This window comes from Mytilus edulis, chromosome 9 (assembly GCF_963676685.1).
Source record: "Mytilus edulis chromosome 9, xbMytEdul2.2, whole genome shotgun sequence".
In the NCBI taxonomy this organism is placed as follows: domain Eukaryota; kingdom Metazoa; phylum Mollusca; class Bivalvia; order Mytilida; family Mytilidae; genus Mytilus; species Mytilus edulis.
In genome coordinates, this window is record NC_092352.1 from 69,038,651 (window position 1) to 69,060,778 (window position 22,128).

A 22,128-nucleotide genomic window follows, 5' to 3' on the forward strand; every position below is an offset into this window, starting at 1 on the left:
AACAGTTTCGTCTTAAGAAAGCTAGAAATCCAGCTATGTCATGGGCTACAGTTGACGAAGGCTGTTGTATATTCACACAGGGCAGTCAACTGCACCTAGTTCTGGGTTTCATATGGTTAACACTAACAGGAAGTGTTACGAGTTCAATAACAAAGGTGCATGTATGTTACCACAATGTCGATACATTCACAAATGTTTGAGATGCAAGGGTTCCCATCCTGCAATCAATTGTGGGGCTCCTCAAAATGGAACTGGTTCACGAAGGGGTAATTGTCGTCCCTTCAATAGAACCAATTTCAGACAAACCGGACGTAGAACAGATGAACAGATGCAGGTAAAACAGATACCCTTTATCCGAAATACATAAGCTGTCAAAAACTCCAGTTACGTTAAAGTTTTATTGAAACTGGTTACAAATTATCCTAATCAGGTTAACAGATTTAACTGATGGCTTTTTATATGGTTTTAAAGTGGGTTATGAAGGACCAAGGTTGCCAACAAATGTTCATAATTTAATTCCAGCAAATCAAAACTGAAAAGAACTTGAAATTAAAAAAAGTTAGAGTCGGACCGAATTGCGGGTCCATTTTCATGTAGGCCATTCACAAATCTACGTTTATCTCCAATATGTCTTGTTCCTGAAAAACCGTCTGAATGGCGTCTCATTCCTTACTTGTCATATCCATTTGGTAAAAGTGTAAATTATTTTACTGACCCTCACAATTGATCGGTACAATACACTCTTTGACAAAGTTCTTCATATTATAAGTTAAATAGGACCAAAATCGCTGAGAGGACGAATGGACGTGTCCTCGGCATTTAGATTGATAAATGTACGATTACATCCCGATGTTTTTGATTTATTAGGTTTTAAATTTGATGATAATTACTTTTTCCAAAAAGCGTTGCCAATGGGGTTAGCGGCTGCTTGTAATTTGTTTGAAAAATTTGCCACTTTTTTGAATGGTTGCAATTGGTAAGGTTGAGATCGGGACAGGAATCCGTGGAGCATTATCTGGATGATTTTTTCTTTGTCGGGAAAGTAGATTCAAACAATTGTTTAATACTTTGAATACTTTTCATGATGTTTGTACCGAAATGGGCATACCTCTAGCGGAAGATAAAACTACTGGCTCATCAAGTAAAATAACTTTTCTGGGTTCAGAAATTGACACTATAAAAAGGTTATAAGAAATTCGCTTGATTTTAAAAAGTAAAAAGGTTACACTAAGAGCGTTACAATCATTAGTTGGTTTATTGAATTTCTGCGCAAAAGCAATACCTGCAGTGAGAGCTTTCAATAGGCACTTTTGTGACGCAATGTGTTGAGTAGTTAAACCAGAACATTTTATTCGAGTTTCTGTTAGCATGAAATTGGATATACATGTGGTTAACATTTCTAGATTTATTTAATGGGAGTTGAAATTTGGTAAAAATATCTGGCTGACAAATGAACAGTTAAATTTGTACAATTATAGTACAGCAAATTCCAAACTTGGATACCACATCTTCTTTTTTATATTGGATGTGGAGTATCTTTTTCTTGACAATGGGCATACTTTGATTGGCCCGTTAAATGGCACGAAACAGAAATAAAGAAAGATATGATTTTTTTAGAACTTTTACCAATATACTATTGGCCATATATCTATTTACGTTCGAATTGAGGGACAAACAAATTATGTTTCACACAAGTAACTATTCTTTGGTTGCTATTTTGAATAAAAAGTCATCAAAATCGAAACGAGTTATGCAGTTGGTTCAACCGCTCGGATGCAAACAATGGTGTATAATAAGCAATTTAAAGCATACTTTATAGAAGGACGACTCAACTGCATAGCAGATGCAATTTCTTGTAAACAGTGGAAAAGATTCAGAAGCATAGATCCATCGGCAGATCCATTAACAACACCAATACCACGAAATTTTCTATGAGGCTGATATCGATGTTGAAATTAACAAACTAGTTGATTCTTCAGTATCAGTGAACACGAAAGAGACATATCGTACAGGTTTAGTGGCTTTCGAAGCGTTCCGTAAATTGTATAACTATGATATCATTTGGCCACCACTTTTATCGCATGTAACTACATTTGTTGCTTACATGTCACTCAACAAAAGGGCTTATAGGACAGTTAACTGTTATCTGTCTGCAATAGATTTTCGTTGTAAGTCAATGGAATATTCTGGGTTTTCAAAAATTTTCCTTGTTCAAAAAATGCTTGAAACGTATAAACAAATCTACAGATACAAGATTGCCAATTACAAATTTAAAGGAACTATTAATACGTATCATTCATAAATAACCAAATGTTTGTTCTTCAAAATTTGAAGCAAACTTGTTTTCATCTGCGTTTTCGTTGGCTTATCATTGGTTTTTTATGAGAGGTGAAATAGTACGCAATAAATAGTGGCAGACGCACCAAGCAATATCAGTTGAGAACGTTATACTGTCAAAGAAAGATCTAATTGAAATTGCTTAACTTGTTATCCACTTCTCAAAAACGGATTAATATGGTCATGGTACATGTATAGAAATAACAGAAACTTAACTAAAAGATTGTTCAATTTATTGGTTGAAAAAAATTTACATGCAAAGACCAAAGGTTAAAGGACCCTTATTCTGTCACTTTTGAGGATGTCCAGTGACAAGGTACCAATTTTCAAGGTTTTAATACATTTAGGGATAACCGATTTGTTTTATTTTCGAACACATTCTTTCCACATCGGTGCTGCTTAAAGCTACTTTGGAATGGGAACCTCTGAAGAAGAGATAAGGAGACTAGGTCGCTGGAAGTCAAATGCATTTAAGGGGAACATTCGTTAATTAGTTGCAAAGTATGATAACAGCTGATATTGATTTTCTCTCAAAAACTTTCAAATTGAAATAATACAAAATTTATGTACACCAGCTTGTTAAATATCCAATTATCAAATTTACAATTCATACTTTTCTATTAGATGAATCTTCAAGTCAACAAAGCACAATTCAGTTTGGGTTGTTGGGTCTTCGATTGTAAAACATTCGTTTGTAGAAACTAAAAGATCATTTGATGGCTGTAGCAAAGGACTTGTACCCAGAATAAAATTTCTTCTTCAAATTGAATCCCCTCCTCAAATTTTAGTTATACATTGTGATGGTAACAGTATAGGGGCTATATCACATTTTGATTTTAGAGAAACCTTGAAGTCTGATATTTTGAAATTACAAGAAATGATCCCACAAACAAAAATTGTGTGGTCCCAGATTCTCCTGCGTTTTACTTGGAGATATGGTAAAAACCAACAAGCAATGAATATAGCAGCCACAAGAATAAATAACTTTGCCGCTTGCCTGTGTATACAATTCGGAGGGTGTTACATAAAATTCCCGAAAATGTCATAAACAATTCCGAAATGTTCACATCTGACGGCTTTCATTTATCTGATTTGGGCAATTGTTTTTTTCTTATTTCATTTACAGGCTATATATAGCTAATTCAATGAATATTGTCATTTAAAAGTACGATCACGGCGGATGTGTTGTTCCGCTACAGCATCTGTGGCAGCGGTCGAACTCAGTGTCCGATAACACTCGGAATAGCCACTGAATTCGACCATTTGGCGAAAATAGCGACACCACATCTACAAATATAGTATGCTTCTTATAATGGAATTATGTATCCGCTGTATTCTGATGAATAAATGTATATATAAAAATTATCATTGACTACTGAATTATACGGAAGCGTATAGGAGCCTCATATTAGTTAGTTAGCAATGATAAAGAAGACTTAATAAATACAATATCATGCACTATATTGCATTAAATTATTTTAATTTAGATAATTAACTAACTTATAAGAGATTTAAATCATTTATTTAGGCCAATATCATTTCTTATTAATTTTATGGATGTAAATTTTATGTGTATTTTTAGAACTTTCAAAGTTGCATTAAATAACACACTTTTCATCTATTATACTGTTTTGAATTGTTTAAATTAAGTTCATTTTCTAACTTATGATAGATAAATCCAACTTAGAATGAAATTCAAAGCAGTGTGGCTGTGGCCATTGATTGACACATTAAATTCATCCATTGACTGGGACAATTTAGGTGAACGTTTGTATGTAACTACACTGCACACTATGTACTTTTTCAAGACACTTAAACTATGGGGTCACCAAAGGTTCTCAACACCTTAATAAAGTAATTCGAAAAATTAATCAGAAATAACACGATGTTTTGATTTATATCAATTATATAAATCAAAACATAAAGGTTATTCCTGATTAATTTTTCGAATTATTTTATAATTAAAGGCGTTAAGAAACCTTTGGTGACCCCACAGTTTAAATGTCTATCGTAGGTACGTCGTGAACAGTGGTCGTTACAGACAAACGTTCACGTAAATTGTCCCAGTCAATGGATGAATTTAATGTGTCAATCAATGGCCACAGCCACACTGTTTTGAATTTCATTCTAGTTAAGTCATTTTATTTTTTATATTTATCTAAAAAGTATAAATTTAAAAGCTTTATTTTTAATATGACATAACTAAAGCAAGTAAACTGAAATAGTGTATATATACAGCGAAACTTTCCCACTCATCCATTCTGGAAAGCATTTCAATTCGAATATAAGGAGTCGGCCCAAAACGGGGGAAAAGATCGGCAAGCCTCGCATTTCTACGTTTTTTTTTTAGCCTCATCATTAAACACTAGACACTTTTAATTTGCAAAACACTCATTTGCAAATCCGCCGCTGCCTCAAACAAGAGCTACAGAGTCATGTATATAACCAAAATGTGCAAAATTACATGGGATTCAATAATTTCATTAGTTTTCTACTGTTACTATTATATTTATTTTGCTATTTGATTTATAAAAAAACATGGGATATTCAATATCACATGGGACAGGGCACAATCCCATGGATTGACCATTATCCCATGGGATTTTGGTTAAGTCCCATGGGATAATTGTAGTCCCATGGGATATTTCTTGTCCAATGGGACAAAAAAAATCTCATGGGATTATAATTATCCCATGGGACAAAATAAAATCCTATGGGATTCAAATTATAAATATATAGATATAAATATACAGTAATGTGCATGTTACAATGAATGCTGTTAGGTAGTAAAGAGTTTTAAATGTATACGAGTTTTTTATATTTTATATATACATGATACATATGTATATTTGTTTTTTCATTTTGTCAAAAACATGTTTTTTATTTGTTAATATGACAATAAAGATAATAATTCTGATTTTGGAATGTATAATAAAATTTAAGGTCAAAGAGTAAAGTTCTTTCACTGAAACAAAATGACGACATGTCTAAATAAATGAGAAAATATTGTGTTGAAATCTTTGTCCGGTTTATTTTATAATGAAAAATAGACATGATAGAACTGAAAAAAATATTTCATATTCTGACTAAATATTTTACTCTTTTCATGAGGTAAGGTTTTTTTTTTGTTATAGACAGGTTTTTTCGATTATCCCCCTTAGTTAGAGACGCGACTCCTAGGTGTCGTCGTAAACAGCGCCGCCATTACAACCGTGAAAAAATTGTAAATAATAACAACAACCTAGATAAACAGTCTTCAATAATGAGCCCCCCCCCCCCCCAGAAAAGCATATTTGAAAAATAATTTTACTTAAAGCTACATGTTGTATAAACTGATGAATTGTCCTGCATTATACAACTAACATACATGTAGGTATATCTATTGAAAGAGAAACTCATTCATGCACTATTTAGTTTAGTAAATATTATGCCTACATTTGTATATATAAATGTATACATGTATCCGACTGGTATTGACACATAATGATGATTGATTGTTTTTAATGTCCAGTGGCAAATATCAATTGAACTACAATGTATAAGGTGTTAGGTTAATAACAGAATTGTACACATGAGACCAAGTCAAAATAAACTATCTGAATAAAGAACTTAAATTTCAGCAAATTCATCAGGTTCTTTTATTAAGTCTGATCTTAAGTTCACAAGGGCTGAACATACAAGAAGAATGTCATCAAAGTTTTTCAAGGAGGACACTGGAACAGTACTACTTAGAATTTTGAAAACTTTAAGTCTACGAATCGCACGCTCCACATGAATTCTTACTCTTGCTATACGCCTGGTTGTTGTTAAATCCTCATTACTAAGTTGTGGTTTACATTTTGTAAAGGCTGGAATATTCAGTTTGACTCTGAGTGGGAAAAGTAAATCATCAATTGTGAAACCCCTATCTGCCATCACCTCGTCTCCTGGCAAAAGATACTGACAAAAGCCACTTTTTTTCTACTATGAATTTATCACTTGCCCTACCTCCAAAAGCCCGAGATATAAACATTATATGTCCATGAGGTGCAATGCCAACTAGATATTTTGCAGTATTATGTGACTTGTAGTTACTATAAGTCTCTGACCTACTCTTAAGATTTGTTGGTCTCTGTATAAATGTCTCAGCACAATCAATTATCACAGTTGTGCGAGGATAATTTTCCCGAAAAGATTCGGGAATACAAGCTCGAATTGTTTCTCTTGGAAGCCAATGCAAGCCTTTAAGTTGTTCAGCCAGAACTGGCATCCAAGAATTAAATAATTTACATGCCAAACTTTTTGAAATACCAAAGCGACGTCCTAAATCATCAAATATCAAATGAAGTTTTAACCTCATCAGTACAAGCAAAAGCTGATCTGCAATATCTAGTTGAAAATTGAATTGATTGTCTGCACGTAGTAATTCCACTAAAGTAAAAAAAAACTTCCTTGGTTACACCAGTATATAATAAGGCGTCACTGTCAGTCACAATGTTCGTATTTGCTGACATGGTCCCCCCTTCTATTTTACTCTGAACACCTTTCTTCTCTGTCAATAAAAGTTTTGTCTGAGTTGATGTTGTCTGCATGTCTGACCATTTTTCAGCATAGGGATGGTCGGCATGAATAAGAAAGTCCGTCTCATCATACTGGGTAGATTTAGTTACAGTTTCAGGATAAGCTACATTAAAACTACATGTAGCCTCGGGATACGTTTCATTGTCATTATTTATAGAAATGTCTAGGGCTTCAAAACCAGTAGAGTCCGACACATTATCGTCATCAGAATCATTCTCATAACTTAATTTTAGCTTTTTCACAGCCGTTTCACGACGTGCTAACTTGCGTCTGCCGGGTGTAACTTTACTGTCATAACCAAGTTTTAATTTTGGAAACGGATTTCTTTTTGACGGCGCACCATCAAGAAAATGTTCGGAACATACATAAACATGTTTTGGCAAAGTTTTTCTGTTAATTGCTTTTATCCACTCGAGTTTTGTTAATTTGTCAGAAGGCATCATATGAAATTTGTATGGGATCAAACAAGGACAGTCATTGTGCAACTCGTTGTGTAATTCACACATTGATTTTTTCCACATCTGGAGTTTTCTACGATTATTTGTACAACTATTATAACTGCACAAGAATTGCCTCCACCTTTTTTATAACTTTCGGCGCTATCCATAGTAAAATAAATGAAAGAAACACAAATGTAAACAGAAAATCGATAATGTTTTGATCAATGCACGTGATTTATTTTTCACGGTTGTAATGGCTGACCGGTCACGTGAGAGGTTAATGGATGCGCCCATGTTTTCTAGGTCAGTTGTAGATAAACCCGTCTATAGTTTCATTGCAATACATGAATATGCAAACAATTTGAATTATATACCTTTGTGGTGTACATAATATTATGCTTATATTTGCAAATTTATAATATAAACACTTTTTCTGTTAAAGTTTTAGTTTTCTTTAGTCCACTATATAAGAGTCAAGTCAATAAATCAATTCATCCACTAGAATATTCCAGCAATTCTTAGACAACACATTTTTTCAATCTGTTGTTCAAAGATCTTCCTCTGTACATCTTTATTGGATGGAGCGATTCAAATGAGAAGACAAAGCAAGTTTATTTGGACAACAGCATACTAATATTTTTTTCATTCATTCCTTCTTTCAATTGATAATTACATTGTTGCATTTACATGATCAAGTTCTTGAGCATCTATGATCGTGATGATATGACTCCTTTTTATTTATAGTCATTATGTTGAAATTTCCTCTTTCTATTTATATTGCCGAACATTCTATAATCAAGGATTTGTACAAGCCCTTTCTATGATATAATGAATTTCGTCGCCAATATCACCATAATTACATACAGAACAGATACAATCTTCTCCTAAATAGTTTGCCATCTAAGATGTCTAACAATTCAAAAAGAAATTTTGAGTCGAAACTGAAGTACCAAATCTTTAGAATCACTTTTTTTTTGTAGCAGTAGACGTCGGTAATTAAACTGTATATATTTGTTCTTTTTTCAAAACTCATGAAATAATTTAACATTATCTTTAGACAGCTTACATATGCAAATCTTTTTAGAAGTATGTGAGCGTATCCCCCCTTTATTCCCTTCTATAAAATTTAATTGTAAACGATTTTGTTTCTTAATTTGTGTTTGCTAATTAACTGGGGTTCATGCTGTCAAAAGTCAAAAATGTCTCGTGTATAAGTTATTGATAAAAAAATATTTGAAGCCGCCCGAAGAATAAATCATTTCCTGAACTAAAATACATTTATCTGTAAATAAAGACAATTTGCCTAATACATTCTCTCATATATTTAAACAATTGTAAAATAATTAACTCAACGACTTTCTTTTACTTTTTACTTTTCTTCTTCAGTTCTTTTTATACCCATTGCTCTTCATACATTCGAATGATAATTACTGATCACAAATTTTCCGGATGCTTTTTATCCTATTTTCGTTTCGAACTAACATGTTAGCAGTTGAACGGAATTAAGTACATTTTTCGGGAACTTACAACTTGAATTTTCAACAACAAAATTCTACACTTTTTTACTTGAATTTTTTTTTTTTTTTTTTGAAGCCGCCACCGGTGACCCCGTATCACACATAACCAACACCTTACATGGCGTATTCACGACAATATACAATCACATTTATCAATATACAGCAAGTAAGTAATTTGGTGTTGAATGCCAGTAGGTCAGAATTTGTTAATTGAATTTTACCTGTTAAAGGGGCACTAACTGTCAAATTCATGTTCATTGATTTTTCATCATATTCACATAACGTGAAGTGTTGAATTTTTTAGTAAAATTCCACGCACAATTTTAACCTTGGCTGATATGCATAAAACCATTATTTCATGGACCTGCATGAAAGATTGACTTATCGCAGAACTAAAAAATAAACCACCGAAAGTCCACATAAGAGGGTATAGATGTGAATTAACAGAATAGAGAATAACGGACAAAGAAAACTAGAGGCTCTATGTGAATATTAAACAAAGGAAGCAGATGGATTCATGACAAAATAGTGTTTTGGTGATGGTGATGTGTTTGTACATCTAACTTTACTGAACATTCTTACTGCTTACAATTATCTCTATCTATAATGAACTTGGCCCAGTAGTTTCAGTGGAAAATGTTAGTTAAAATTTACAAATTTTATAAAAATAGACTAGAAAAGACAATAACTCCTTAGGGGGTCAATTGACCATTTCCGTCATGTTGACTTATTTGTAAATCTTACTTTGCTGAACATTGTTGCTGTTTACAGTTTATCTCTATCTATAATAATATTCAAGATAATAACCAAAAACAGCAAATTTTGCATAAAATTACCAATTCAGGGGCAGCAACCCACCAACGGGTTGTTCGATTTATCTGAAAATTTTAGTGCAAATATATCTTGACCTGACAAAGAATTTTACACCATGTCAGATTTCCTCTTAATGCTTTGGTTTTTGAGTTATAAACAGTCTCCGGGACAAGTTTGCAATTCCGCTGAGTGCAAAAGTTGTCACCTTAATTTTTGGAGTTAAGTCAAAACAAAGTTGATAACTTGGTTGGTATTGGTTCCCTGATATTTGTCCTAAAATTTTTTGGATCTAGCACCACTGTTGAAAAAGTTATGCCCCTTTTTTCAACAATTTCCTCAGAGGAAAAGTACTTTTCCTCAAGGGAAATCAAATTTCCCTGAAGGAAAAAGATTTTTCCTTAAGGGAAATTGTTTTTTCCTCAAGGGAAAAAGATTTCCCTTAGGGAATTTGCTGCATAATTATTTCCTTTGAGGAAATTCTATTTCCTTTGAGGAAATTCTATTTCCTTAGAGGAAATTCTTTTTCCTTTGAGGAAATTTGCAGCTTCAAAATTTCCTTGGAGGAAATACTTTTTCCTGTGAGGAAATTTGTAGCTTCAAATTTTCCTTGGAGGAAATACTTTTTCCTGTGCGGAAATTTTTGACAAACACTTTTCCTTGGAGGAAAATTCAAGACAACAAATTTCCTCTAAGGAAATCATTGATCTTCAAATTTCCTCTAGGGAAATTTCTGAACATCAAATTTCCCTTAAGGAAATGTTTTTCCTCTATGGAAATTTCATAACAGTACAAACAGTATTAATATATTTTCTCCTAGACTGAATTATTGATACAAAAGATAATTAAAACTTTAATACTGTAATACAAATTTTCATGGTGAGTATTAAACATACAAAAACAAAAGGCTGACTGTTTAGCATGTTTAAGACAATACAATAATAAGCAAAATGCTATGAATATCATACCATTTGTGATGTTATTAATATTGTGCTCATATTTGCATATTAAATAAAATAAACACTTTTCATGTCAAATTAACTTGTCTTCTGTTTCAGCTGCTGTGTATTCGACCCCCTACATAACAGTTCAGTGCATAAATAATTCAATCCACAAGACATCTTCCTTCAATTGGTTGAATAAATTTTGGCAACGTATGTTCTTCAAACATCTTCTTTGTATATTTGATATGATGGAGCCATGTACATGAATTGATAAAGCAGGTGTTTATTTCGACAACAAACATGACAAAGATACTATTTTTTTCTTAATTTCTCCATAATCCATCAGTTGATATGAATGTAGGTTGTTACATTTTACACAATTGTGTTCTTTGATAGTACTCCATTTTGTTTATAGCAATTTTGTAGGATGTTTTCTATTTCTTTTTCCAGAAAAACACACAGTTGAGTTCATTTCACATTAATAATCCAATTAGCACATTATGTAGAAAAGTATTAACAATTAAGTTTCCTCTTCAGTATAGACCTGCAGGACCTGTTGATGATCATAAAAACCAAGATATCTGACCTATAAATACACAAAATAAAAAAAAAAAATGTTATAAATGGAGAAAAAAACAGCAATATAAATAAGCTTATTTTATCATGTTTTAATGAACATTTTGAGAAACTTTCATTTGATATTCTTACTTGTCATGCTTATGAGTTCTCTTATTTCACTGCTTTGTGTCCAAGATTTAATATTCGTTGTTTAGTGCCTTGCAGTGATATTTAAAGTTGAGCCACTTGCAATAGTTGTTATAGAATGTTCATATGTTGTGTTAATATTTGAACCACTGTCCTATATTATGGTCAGGTTGAGTGCTCACAGACATGAGGCCTAAATTAATATATTGTTTGTTTCCCTAATCCCTATTCTGACAAGCCAGGTGTGGGTAGGTAGGTAGGTCAATAATTTTATTTTTCCCAAAAGCCTGAATATTATCGGATGATCCGGCAAGCCCGAAAATCAGAAATGAATAAAATAATATTTGGCTTAGTTTTGACAATAAAATTTTATGAGTAGGGCCATTTTTGCAGGGTCGGTCAGGATTGGAGAAACAAACAATATTTTATATTAGGCATGATTTTTTTTTATTAATTGTTATTGACTTTGAACATGTTGAACTAAGTTGGATTGTTTAAATCTTTATATGTTGAGATCTTTAATGGATGACCTATAAAGGAAGTGTTTTCTCATTATTAAAGGCAGGCCCATGATTGGCCTTTAATTTCTTGCATCCGCTTCATTGAACTCTGGTGGATAGGTCACTCATTTACCATACCACATTTTCTTATTTTTATATGAGTCATCATTCAAAGGCAATTTCTTTTATTACAGTAATTCAGAAATTATCGAAACTTTTTAGTAATGCGAATAATGTGACTGGGTGAGTATCGCAAAAATAAGAAATCATATTTTGATAACAGAAACATATATATATATATATATATCATGTAACTATATAGATCTTTATGCAGATTTTTTTTGTAATCACAATAAGTTGTCCCTTCCCTGAAAAATCTGAATTTACAGTATATAGAAGTGGTCTTACCATTTAGGCCTTGATGTATTCTGTTTATCTTGTTTTGCGCTCATTTCTATTGTAACTGTTTATATTTTTCATCATTTTTCTATATTTCTTGTCCTATAAAACATAAAAAGGGTAAAAACTATTATAAAACATCAGTTTGTGTTTTTCTTTATATTCAGTTATATTTAAAAAGAATGGAATATTTGTGCTATTTCATTTCACAAACTTTTTGCCAGTCATGACTTTCAGACTTTCACCCTGGTCAATAGTTTAAAAAACAAACATTCCCATACGTTTTCTTTGTGTTCGTACTAATTTTTCATTTGACAACAAAGACATGATTCAACTATTCTTCTAAAATTTGTTTCGCTTGACTACGTTAAACTCTGAAATATTGTTAACAGTATAATCTGTATGTGTCTCACTTGTCAAAATTTCATACATATATAAATCAGATAAAAATGCTATGCATGGCTCAGCTTGATACAAACGTACAGGTTGAACCCAGAACAGTTGGGGCAAGTATGGACACAACATTCAAGCTCGATACAACTCTGAATTTTAAATTTGGATTGTGATTCAATAGTTGATGCAGCATAGGTTTCTGACACAGAATGAATGCGGTCCAAGTACTTAAAAATTTTAAATTGACAATTAACCTCTAAAATGGTCCAATATTCAAAATCTCAATACATGGTTAGATGCAGCATATCAACATGATCAAAGAACCCCAATAATTCATTTTTTGGTGAAATCAAATAAAGTTAAATTTTGGACCTTTTAGAACTCAATGTGGACCAATTTGATAATGGGTCAAAATATCAAAAATCTTAATGAATGGTTAGATTCAGCATATCAAAGAGCCCCATATAATCAATTTTTGTTGAAATCAAACAAAGTAAAATTTTGGACCCCGATTTGGATCAACTTGAATTTGGGCCCATAATAAAAAAATCTAAGTAAATATTCAGATTCAGCATATTAATCTGAACACCAAGAATTTAAATATTGTTAAAATCAAAATAAGTTTAATTTTGGACCCTTTGGACCTTAAGGTAGACCAATTTAAACAGGACCAAAAAACTAGGAATCTAAATACACAGTTAGATTTGGCATATCAAAGAACTCCAATAATTCAATTTTCTATAAAATCAAACAAAGTTTAATATTGGCCCCTATTGGCCCCTAATTCATGTAATTCCTAAACTCTGAACAAAAACTCTGGTCACAAACCTTGTGTTTGAATTTTATAGATTTCTAGACTATTACTTGTACTAAAGTTATTAAGCGAAAACTAAATATCCTGGGACAACGACGACTACATGATAAAATTGAGAATGGAAAAAGGGAATGTGTTAAAGAGACAACAACCTGACCATAGATTTGAGGGTTGGAATCCTTTTCTTTGACCGAGCAATGCATTTGAATGGGAGATATAGTTGGAACCCCTCTTTGCTCATGGTTGGGACCCCCCTTTTAAAATGGCTGGATCCGCCCCTGAGAAGCATTATAGAAAAATCTATAAGCTTTAACTCAAAATAAGGATAATAATTAATTTTATTTTTAAAGGGCAGGCACAGATCCAGAGGGGGGTTCAGGGGATTGGAACCCCCCTTTTTTTGGATAATCAATGCATTTGAATAGGGACATGTAATTGGACCCCCCCCCTTTTCCCCTTTTGTCCTGGGTTAGAATTCCACCCCCACCCCTTTTTAAAATGACTGGATCCGCCCCTTAAGGGTCTATAATTAAGTTTGACAACATCAGACGACATACTACTTTATCAAAAAAAAAATGCCACATTTCATCCAATTTAATTTCATCCTTTACTTGCTACATGTATTTCATCCATAATATTTAAAGAAATTAAATTTGGGAGGAGTATGATTTTAATTCATTTGTAATTTGCAAGTTATTAACTATCCAAACTAGAGACCTAATAGAGTAGATATACTTGACTAATTTAAATCAAACTTGGGGTGACTGGGAACAAAGATTTAAGGGAATAGATGACAGTTTACCTACAATGACCTAGTTTCATAGCAATAGCATACATTAATAAAGACTACATGGTCATTCTTATGTTTAAACGTAGTTTAAACTTTGGGTGTTCATTTTTTAATGTTTAACATGTTTAAAGCTAACAATTTCAACTACATACATGTATCAAGATTTGATCCTACATTATTTAAATATTGAAAAAAATAGCTTTTTAAATTTGGATCTATATATAATTGTGAATGTCACATGGATGTATTTTAATGTAAAGCATCTGAAAAATCATTAGCCGTCTCATATTTATTTCAGTTCTTCAAAAGGCAAATTTATATGAGCTTATGTAGTCCAAATAATTATGACGTCTTGAAAGGCTATTATAATTTTTTTCTTTGACGCCTTACTTCGACTGTAAGGCGTCAAAGAAAAAAATTATAATAGCCTTTCAAGACGTCATAATTATTTGGACTAGAGCTTATGCTGAAAATAGAGATTTCTTATTAAGGAGAAATCCCTGCCCCCCTTTTTGTGTGAAAAATTTTGTTGATTATATAGGGAATCACAGAAACATGACTGAGGAAAGCATCCCCCATCTGAACCCCCCCCCCCCCCCCCCCCCATGAATATGTTTTTTTAGCTTGTGTAGGTGTAAGTCAGTAAGGAGGCAACCATTTGATTTGTAGGCCGGGTGAAAAATGTGATTAATCTTGGTTTGTAAACTTGTGCTATAAATAAAAATTACCAATCCATTAAAAAATCCGTGAGCCCAATCTCATCCAGTGAAATAGATTATAGTCTGTTTTCGAAGTTATATGGAAGTAAGTTAGTAGTCCAGATAATTATGACGCATATTGCAAGGCATTTTTTCTAAGGAGAAGTGTAGAATGGGGGAATGGAACCAATAAATTGATCGGATCCGAAATGTTCTTCCCAGTAAAGGAGCACCTATTATTTTGTAGGTAATTATTATTAGTGTCGGTGGTCTCACAAGTAAATCAGAGTGAATATTGCATGCACACTAAAATTAGCAGAGAAGAGACAATTATCAACTTGTGTATTATTCATTTTCTCGCAGTTATTTACGGTAAATCAGCTATATAGACATAGGAAGATGTGGTGTATGTATATATATTTATCATATATTTAGTAGTAAATACAGTAGTTTTGCATATGTGATAAATAGCCTTCTGTTTAATCAATATCGCGCAACTTTGATGCGCACCCTTTATCGCATACCCTTTATCACACCCCTACCCTTTATCGCATACCCTTTATCACACCTCTACCCTTTATCACACCCCTACTTTTTTTTTTTTCTTTTTTTTTTTACATATTAAAAGTCAGTTTTGGGTTTTTTTTGCCTAAGAAAAATTTCCCTCAAAATAGGTAATTTTTTTGAATGACGTCATTGTTTGCTATGTGACGTCACGAACGTCGAGTTTTCATATTGTATGTGACGTCACGAACGTCAAGTTTTCATATTTTTTGGCACACTAAATGCAACTATGAAAAATACAAAACACACAAATTAATACAATAATAAACAAAATATTTTTAAAACAACAGCACGCAAATTGTAAGGTAACCCAGGTGCTTCGGATAAGTAATTGAGCAGTTCTTTTAAGGCCTTTGAAACAAGACAAAAGTAGAACTGGGCCCAGTGCTATGGATCAGAAAACAGTTCATATAATATAATACTCTTCTGTTGAAATATATGATAAAGTGTATAATACATGGCAAAATCCGTATCACATGCCGTATCACCCTCGACCAATATCATCCCTCGGGCCTAAAGGCCCTTGGGCTGATATTGATGTCTCGGGATGATACGACATATGATACGGATTTTGCCATGTATTATTCTCTATATATCCGAAAACAGGTGTTCGGTTCTAGTACTATAGTGGCTATAGTATATGACTTTTAAATAACAATTATCAATTATATCTGTATTCTGTGGCGGGTCGAAGGGGATGGAATCCGGGGTTGGCCTCCCCTAGCATTTTGTGAGCAATCATTGCATAAATGATAATCTCGGGAATCCTCTCAAGTTCCTTTATACAAGGTGATAGGACGTTCTGTTGGAATAGGTTACCTGTGCATCAGGAAAAGTTTTAAGGCATAGCGTGAAAAGGTAACCTATTCCAACGGAACCGAACGTCCTATCACCTTGTATATAGGAACCTTAAAAATATGTGAATAGGTCGGGAAAAACTCTCTTTTGACACTTAGGTATTGCACTGTTGCATTACACACCAATCAAAACGCAAACAATATGGGAAAAGATAACATTTTAACCTACACAATATATGAATAAGGTATACACTTTTGAAATCTAAATTATATGAAAAGGGTGGGGTAACAGAAAACCAGCGGCAACGACACCCTTTATTTAATGGAGACATGTAGTTGGAACCCCCTTTATCATGGCTGGATCCGCCCATGATTTTACATGTAAATCAAGCCCCGGGTATTTGTTGGCATAACGGTAACCACGAAAGGGGGGGGGGCTAATTAAAAGCACGAGGAATTATAAATATACAATTCCACAGGGGTAGAGTGCAACGAGGAATGGGAATTAAAATTGTCTCTTCACGATGATCGAAAAAAGTATCTTGCACGTTATTTTCATCATCTTGTCTGAAACACTCTGAATAATGAGCTTCAAGGCGAAAACAAGGCATGTGAAATACTAATAACATACACTTCTTTTTTTATACGTTGTATGGACAAACCCATAAATCCCTCAACAAAAATTGCTTGATTCATGTCATATCAAATAAATTACAGCGCGGAAAGGTAACTTTAATTTAATATCAAAACTAAATTTTTGTTATATTTTTCAATAAATTTATAAATCTAAATTAGGCATGCGTTGCGTGAGTTCCATTTCATGAGACCTACACAGATTTCTATAAAACAAATCAAAAATTATAAATACAGTTTTTCAATTCTTTCCGGCATAGATAAAAAAAATATGTATATAATCTATATACGATTTGGTTGAATTATTTCACTTCATTTTAATGATAAATCCTTTAGTTCTTAAATTTTTAATTAAAATGAATTTATCATTTTGATATCTAACGATAAACTTTTTAAATTGAAGTGACATGGTCAGTAACCTAATTAGTTGCATGGCTGATTACCATCTTACAGGTGACCCAGTAATTTTCCATATGACAGTAGCGTGTACCCTCGGGGTTATATCGGGGTGTGTATAACTTATTTTCTGGGGAACATCCTGTCCACGTGTAGTACTTAGCATATATTGCAACAGATGACAAATTTTCTTTGTAGCATCGGAGGCAATTTCATGTTCGACCACACGAAATATTTCACAAAAAAGATATGATAAAATCAAAAGAAAAAGATAAAGAAATATTAACAAATAAAGGTGGAATTGAGTAAACGGGGATTCGTGTTTTTATGAGCTTATTTTCAGTGGACAACAACAAATGGAAGTTTTTAACGACCTTGTGTGACCTATAGTTGTTAATGTTTGTGTCATTTTGGTCTTTTGTGGATCATGAGTTGTCTCATTGGCAATCATACCACATCTTTTTGACTGGCTATATACATGATATAATATATATAGCACTTACACGGTCGGTCCAGTGGACATATTTCATACTAGATAACTTATACAGTAATTCTTTTTATATATATGAAAATTATTGTCCGATCTGATACACGTACCTATAATGTACAGAATTTTGAACAGCTTCAAATATATGGGGTCCGTAGAAACACCGCAAAGGACCTCCTTAGTGCACTAAGAACAAAAATGTGCACTAAGGACCTACTCCTTTCATAATTTTAATTATATTTTTTCTAATGTTTTCTCGACACGTGCCTCAAAAAGTTGATTGTCACCTTTAGTATAATCGATAGCAATTCATGTTCGCTCAACCTTGGCCCGTGAATAATCTACTAGTATACTGATTAAACATGTATATGGTATTTCAAATTGTTCTCTATTTTTTTTTCATTTGTTTGTTTTTGCCGTATTTATTCTGTCTGCTATATTTTTTACTTCTAAATTAATAGCGTATTTTCAACTCTTTTCAGTTTGGGATTTTTCATCCTTTTAATTTTAAAAAGACAAATAATTGTGAACACTTCACGGAAAGGTGAGGATTGATATTTGGTTGCTTAACGTCCAGTTGCCAATACTTCATTCATTTTTCTAATGTTAAGAACTATGCCATTTATCAAAATTTCGATTTGAGCGTTACTGATGAGTCTTGTGTAGACGAAACGCGCGTCTGGCGTACTAAATTATAATCCTGGTACTTTTGATAACTATCACAGCAATGTTTTTAAACATGTTTAGGAAAGGAACATATTTCTGATTCGATGTTTATATACAAATGCATTACAAGTATAAATATGTATAGGTTGATGTTTAGTCCCTTCGATGTTTTAGACTGTAAATAAATTATGACCAATTTATTTCTGACATCTTCTTCATTTTTAACTTTTGTGGATAGGTGTTTCATTGACAGCCGTACCACATCTCCTTTCGCTCATTTTTGTTGTATATATTTTTTAATTCACTTTCCTTGTCTTTTAAAATATATTTATTCCATTATTTTTATTTGATGCCGAAAATAAGAATACGAAGTTATTTGTTAAATGCTATAAATAAGTGAAGTAAAACAACCGTTAATAATTATGTATATGAGCATTATATCTATTTATAAAATATTTTAAATACAAGCAGACATACCATTTGTGACACCAATTTCATTGATTTCCAAATCTTAAAATCATACATTTTCGTTCTTTAGCGTTTCTAATAATGGCAGAACGGGCTTAAGAGTCATATGATTAAGTTAACTAAATAATTTAGTTTTCCCACATCATTAGCGGATTTAGGGGGTTAAAGCGAGCCCCCCCCCCCCCTCCACCCCCGGTTGAAAATCTTAAAATATTTTTTGTATTAACCATTTCTTGTTTTAATGTTATCTTTACTATAATTTGAATATCTAGCACTGAATATGGTGACACGTTGTCGCTACACTTCTTTAAATATACACAAGTCATAATAACATTGGCCAGAGGGTAACTTGATAATTAGAGGACCAAAGGATTTAATTAAGACAATCCAAGGCTGCTATCTCTATATTTTATTACACATATATATATATATCTTTATTAGCCTCCCTTAGAGTGATACAACAATTGCAAAACGGGTAGATACGATCTTTAGAACATACTCACCCCTTCTCGTCCAATGAAAAGTCCTTTTTTTCCCCTCTAATTTTCATAGTACATGGTTTTCCATGCACTATGAAATGCTATACATGAATGACTTTTCATTGTCAGTTAATTATGAAAGTGAACTCTTAATAACTGCACTAACGAAGTGTCCAATCCCCTGAGGCATTTTCCATGGGAAAAGAGCCTACTGATTAAAGATGAAAGAGCAAAGATTTAAACAAAACATTTTGAATTTTGCAAATTTTCATGCATTTTCTAACGATAAACATATATAAAAAATAAACAAAAACAATTTGGGTAAGGTATTTAATTTATATACCTGACATTTGAGGGATTTTATTTCTCTTTCAAGAAAACAATGCCAGACTGCTGAGATATAAAGCAAAGAATTTTTTTTCGGAGAAACACAAATACTTGTAAATTTATCAATATAAAGTAAGCATTTAATGTTGAATGGTCTGAATTTAAATATTTATTCAGAGAGTTTTATATTTATAAAAAAAAGTCAAATTTCAAAAAGGGGATTTATATAACATTGTGTTGCTTTCTAAAATAAAAAAAATCTCAAGATACATAAGTATTAAATTTTACCTTAAGCAGAAGAAAGACAATTTATCCATTCGGTCCTCACAAACAATGTCTGTCGAGCTTTTTTCATTACATCCCAGCTCCTTTGTTCTAACAGGGGTGATCTGAGCCGGATCACCCCTGCCAGATCACCCTAGTTTGAGTTTCTTTGTTATGCATGCTTTCCTTTGTTCTGTAACATTTTGGCGGGAATGTCAAATCCACTATAAAACTTATAATTAATTTTACGGAAAAGACTATCTATCAAAATTCACGTAGAAAAAATCCAGGAAATATGCTGGGATTCGAACTCAAGACCTTTAGCATATCAAGCCACGACACATACCACTACACCAGGACGACTTGATACGAAATAATAGTAATTTGACATACTTAAAGGAAGCAAGATATTTTTATTAGTGGGGCGAGTTGTCAAACCTTTATTCAGTGGGGTTTAACCTTTTACGTTAATTTGTGAGTTTTCAGACTGTTTGTTCAATTTGATTTTACACTTTTTTGAAAGTGGGGCAAGTCGGTAAACAAGATTGGGACGATATTTTTATAAAGTGGCGATATAGCGTGGGCCGATTGGCAAGTGGGGCGAGTTGACATTGTTTGATATCTACTTATCGTGTTTGGGGGTCAAAAAGGGTATACATCATATAGTAATATATAAAGTATATTGTTATGGTTGTGTGGCGTTCTAAACTAGATTTTATGAATTGTAAATGGTTTTTCGGCTAATCTAAAACAGCTGGGATGTAAAATAGTTATCCCAGTCGGACTTGGTGTGTCAGTGTTAGATCACCCTCTGGCCTCCGGCCATCGGGGTGATCTTACACTGACACACCGCGTCCTTATGGGATAACTATTAATTCCATCCATTGAAATGATGATTACCTATGTTTTACATTTAGTTCATTATAAAAAGTGAACTCTTATTTAGGTTTGAATATTACAATGGGAAAGGATCATTTTGTAAGGTCACTCGAAAGTGTGAATATGTTCTAAATTGGTCAGACAATACTTGGTCATGTTTTATGAAGATTTAAGCCCTCGGCTTCGCCTTGGGCTTAAATCTTCATAAAACATGACCAAGTATTGTCTAACCTATAGTAATCAAATAATTAACCTTATAAAATTAATGCTTAAAATTTTATTTAGAGTAACCATATGCCGGATGAACAAAAAGTGTGCCATTTATTGAAAAACATATGGTTTGGTATAACATGAAAACTTCTCTAGTGTTTTAAACATTTCTCACATAACCCCTCCCCCAAACCCCCACTTCAAGCTCTGGATCCGCGCCTGCCCATAGTTGTTATTACATTATAAAATAAAATGGTATTCATCTTCAATTGTTGAAATAAAGATGAATTGTTAAAAAAAAGCATTGACACCAGTTTAAAGTTATCATTCATAGAAGACAGTTATGATTTATTCTATAATTCTCTTTTTAAAACGTAATATAATTTTACCTCTTGGAGTTTTTCTATATGTTACTTCTGTAATCGGATTTTGAAGAACCCCATGGACACCACATACTCTCAAATGTCTTTCAAGGAATAATGATAGTATGTAAACTCTTGTGTTGTTAGTAAGGAAATGAAATATCAAAAACATTTGTTTCTCAATTTTTATCTCAAAATAGGGTTCTTTAAATAAAAAAAAAGCTTGCATAGCAATTTCCTTAAAAACTAAATATATATAACAAAGGCAAAGTTTTAAAACACAAAATTTATTTTTTATTTTTCTTTCATAAACTTGAATTTATACCACGCTAAACCGTTAGGTTAACAACCATTGATTAATCAATAAGTAACGATCAAAAGACAATTGTTTATTGGATTAGGTTGATTGAACATGATGATTCGGGAATCTGCAATAAACCGTTGGTCACGTGGCGAGTGGCAGGCGTTGATTAAAAAGTCATTTAACTTCAAAATTACAAAATCTATTGATACCTAACTTTATAGATTTGAGGTATTTAATCATATCCTCTTATATTCATGTTCGCTGTGATCTTAAAACATCGTTTTAGTGTCCTTAATGCAAAAACTTTCTTCTTAGTGCACTAAGAAGTCTTTTGCGGTATTTCTACACACCGAAATATATGGCCTTATTATTGGTAATATACCAT

General features: G+C 32.6%; 1 protein-coding gene and 1 long non-coding RNA gene across 2 annotated transcripts; both read right to left on the reverse strand.

Annotated features, from left to right (window-relative positions):
• Positions 1–6,241: 6,241 nt before the first annotated feature.
• LOC139490127 (uncharacterized) lies at positions 6,242–7,337 on the reverse strand. Its single transcript, XM_071276978.1, has 2 exons — positions 6,851–7,337; positions 6,242–6,639 (listed from the first exon to the last, which is right to left on the reverse strand). The coding sequence occupies exons 1-2, from the start codon at positions 7,335–7,337 to the stop codon at positions 6,242–6,244; spliced, it is 885 nt and encodes a 294-aa protein (XP_071133079.1).
• Positions 7,338–10,504: 3,167 nt separating this feature from the next.
• Positions 10,505–15,202, reverse strand: LOC139488873 (uncharacterized). The gene is made up of 3 exons (XR_011656103.1): positions 14,938–15,202; positions 12,222–12,314; positions 10,505–11,194 (listed from the first exon to the last, which is right to left on the reverse strand). It is a non-coding gene; the product is annotated as an uncharacterized lncRNA (long non-coding RNA).
• Between the last annotated feature and the right edge of the window lie 6,926 nt (positions 15,203–22,128).

What these genes read in the sequence shown, in the direction of transcription:
- LOC139490127 (XM_071276978.1), bottom strand. Translation starts at nt 7,337, where the DNA reads ATGCCTTCTGACAAATTAACAAAACTCGAGTGGATAAAAGCAATTAAC. An exon ending in AGAGAAGAAAGGTGTTCAGA is followed by an intron (nt 6,640 to 6,850) that starts GTAAAATAGAAG and finishes TTGATGATTTAG; the next exon opens with GACGTCGCTTTGGTATTTCA.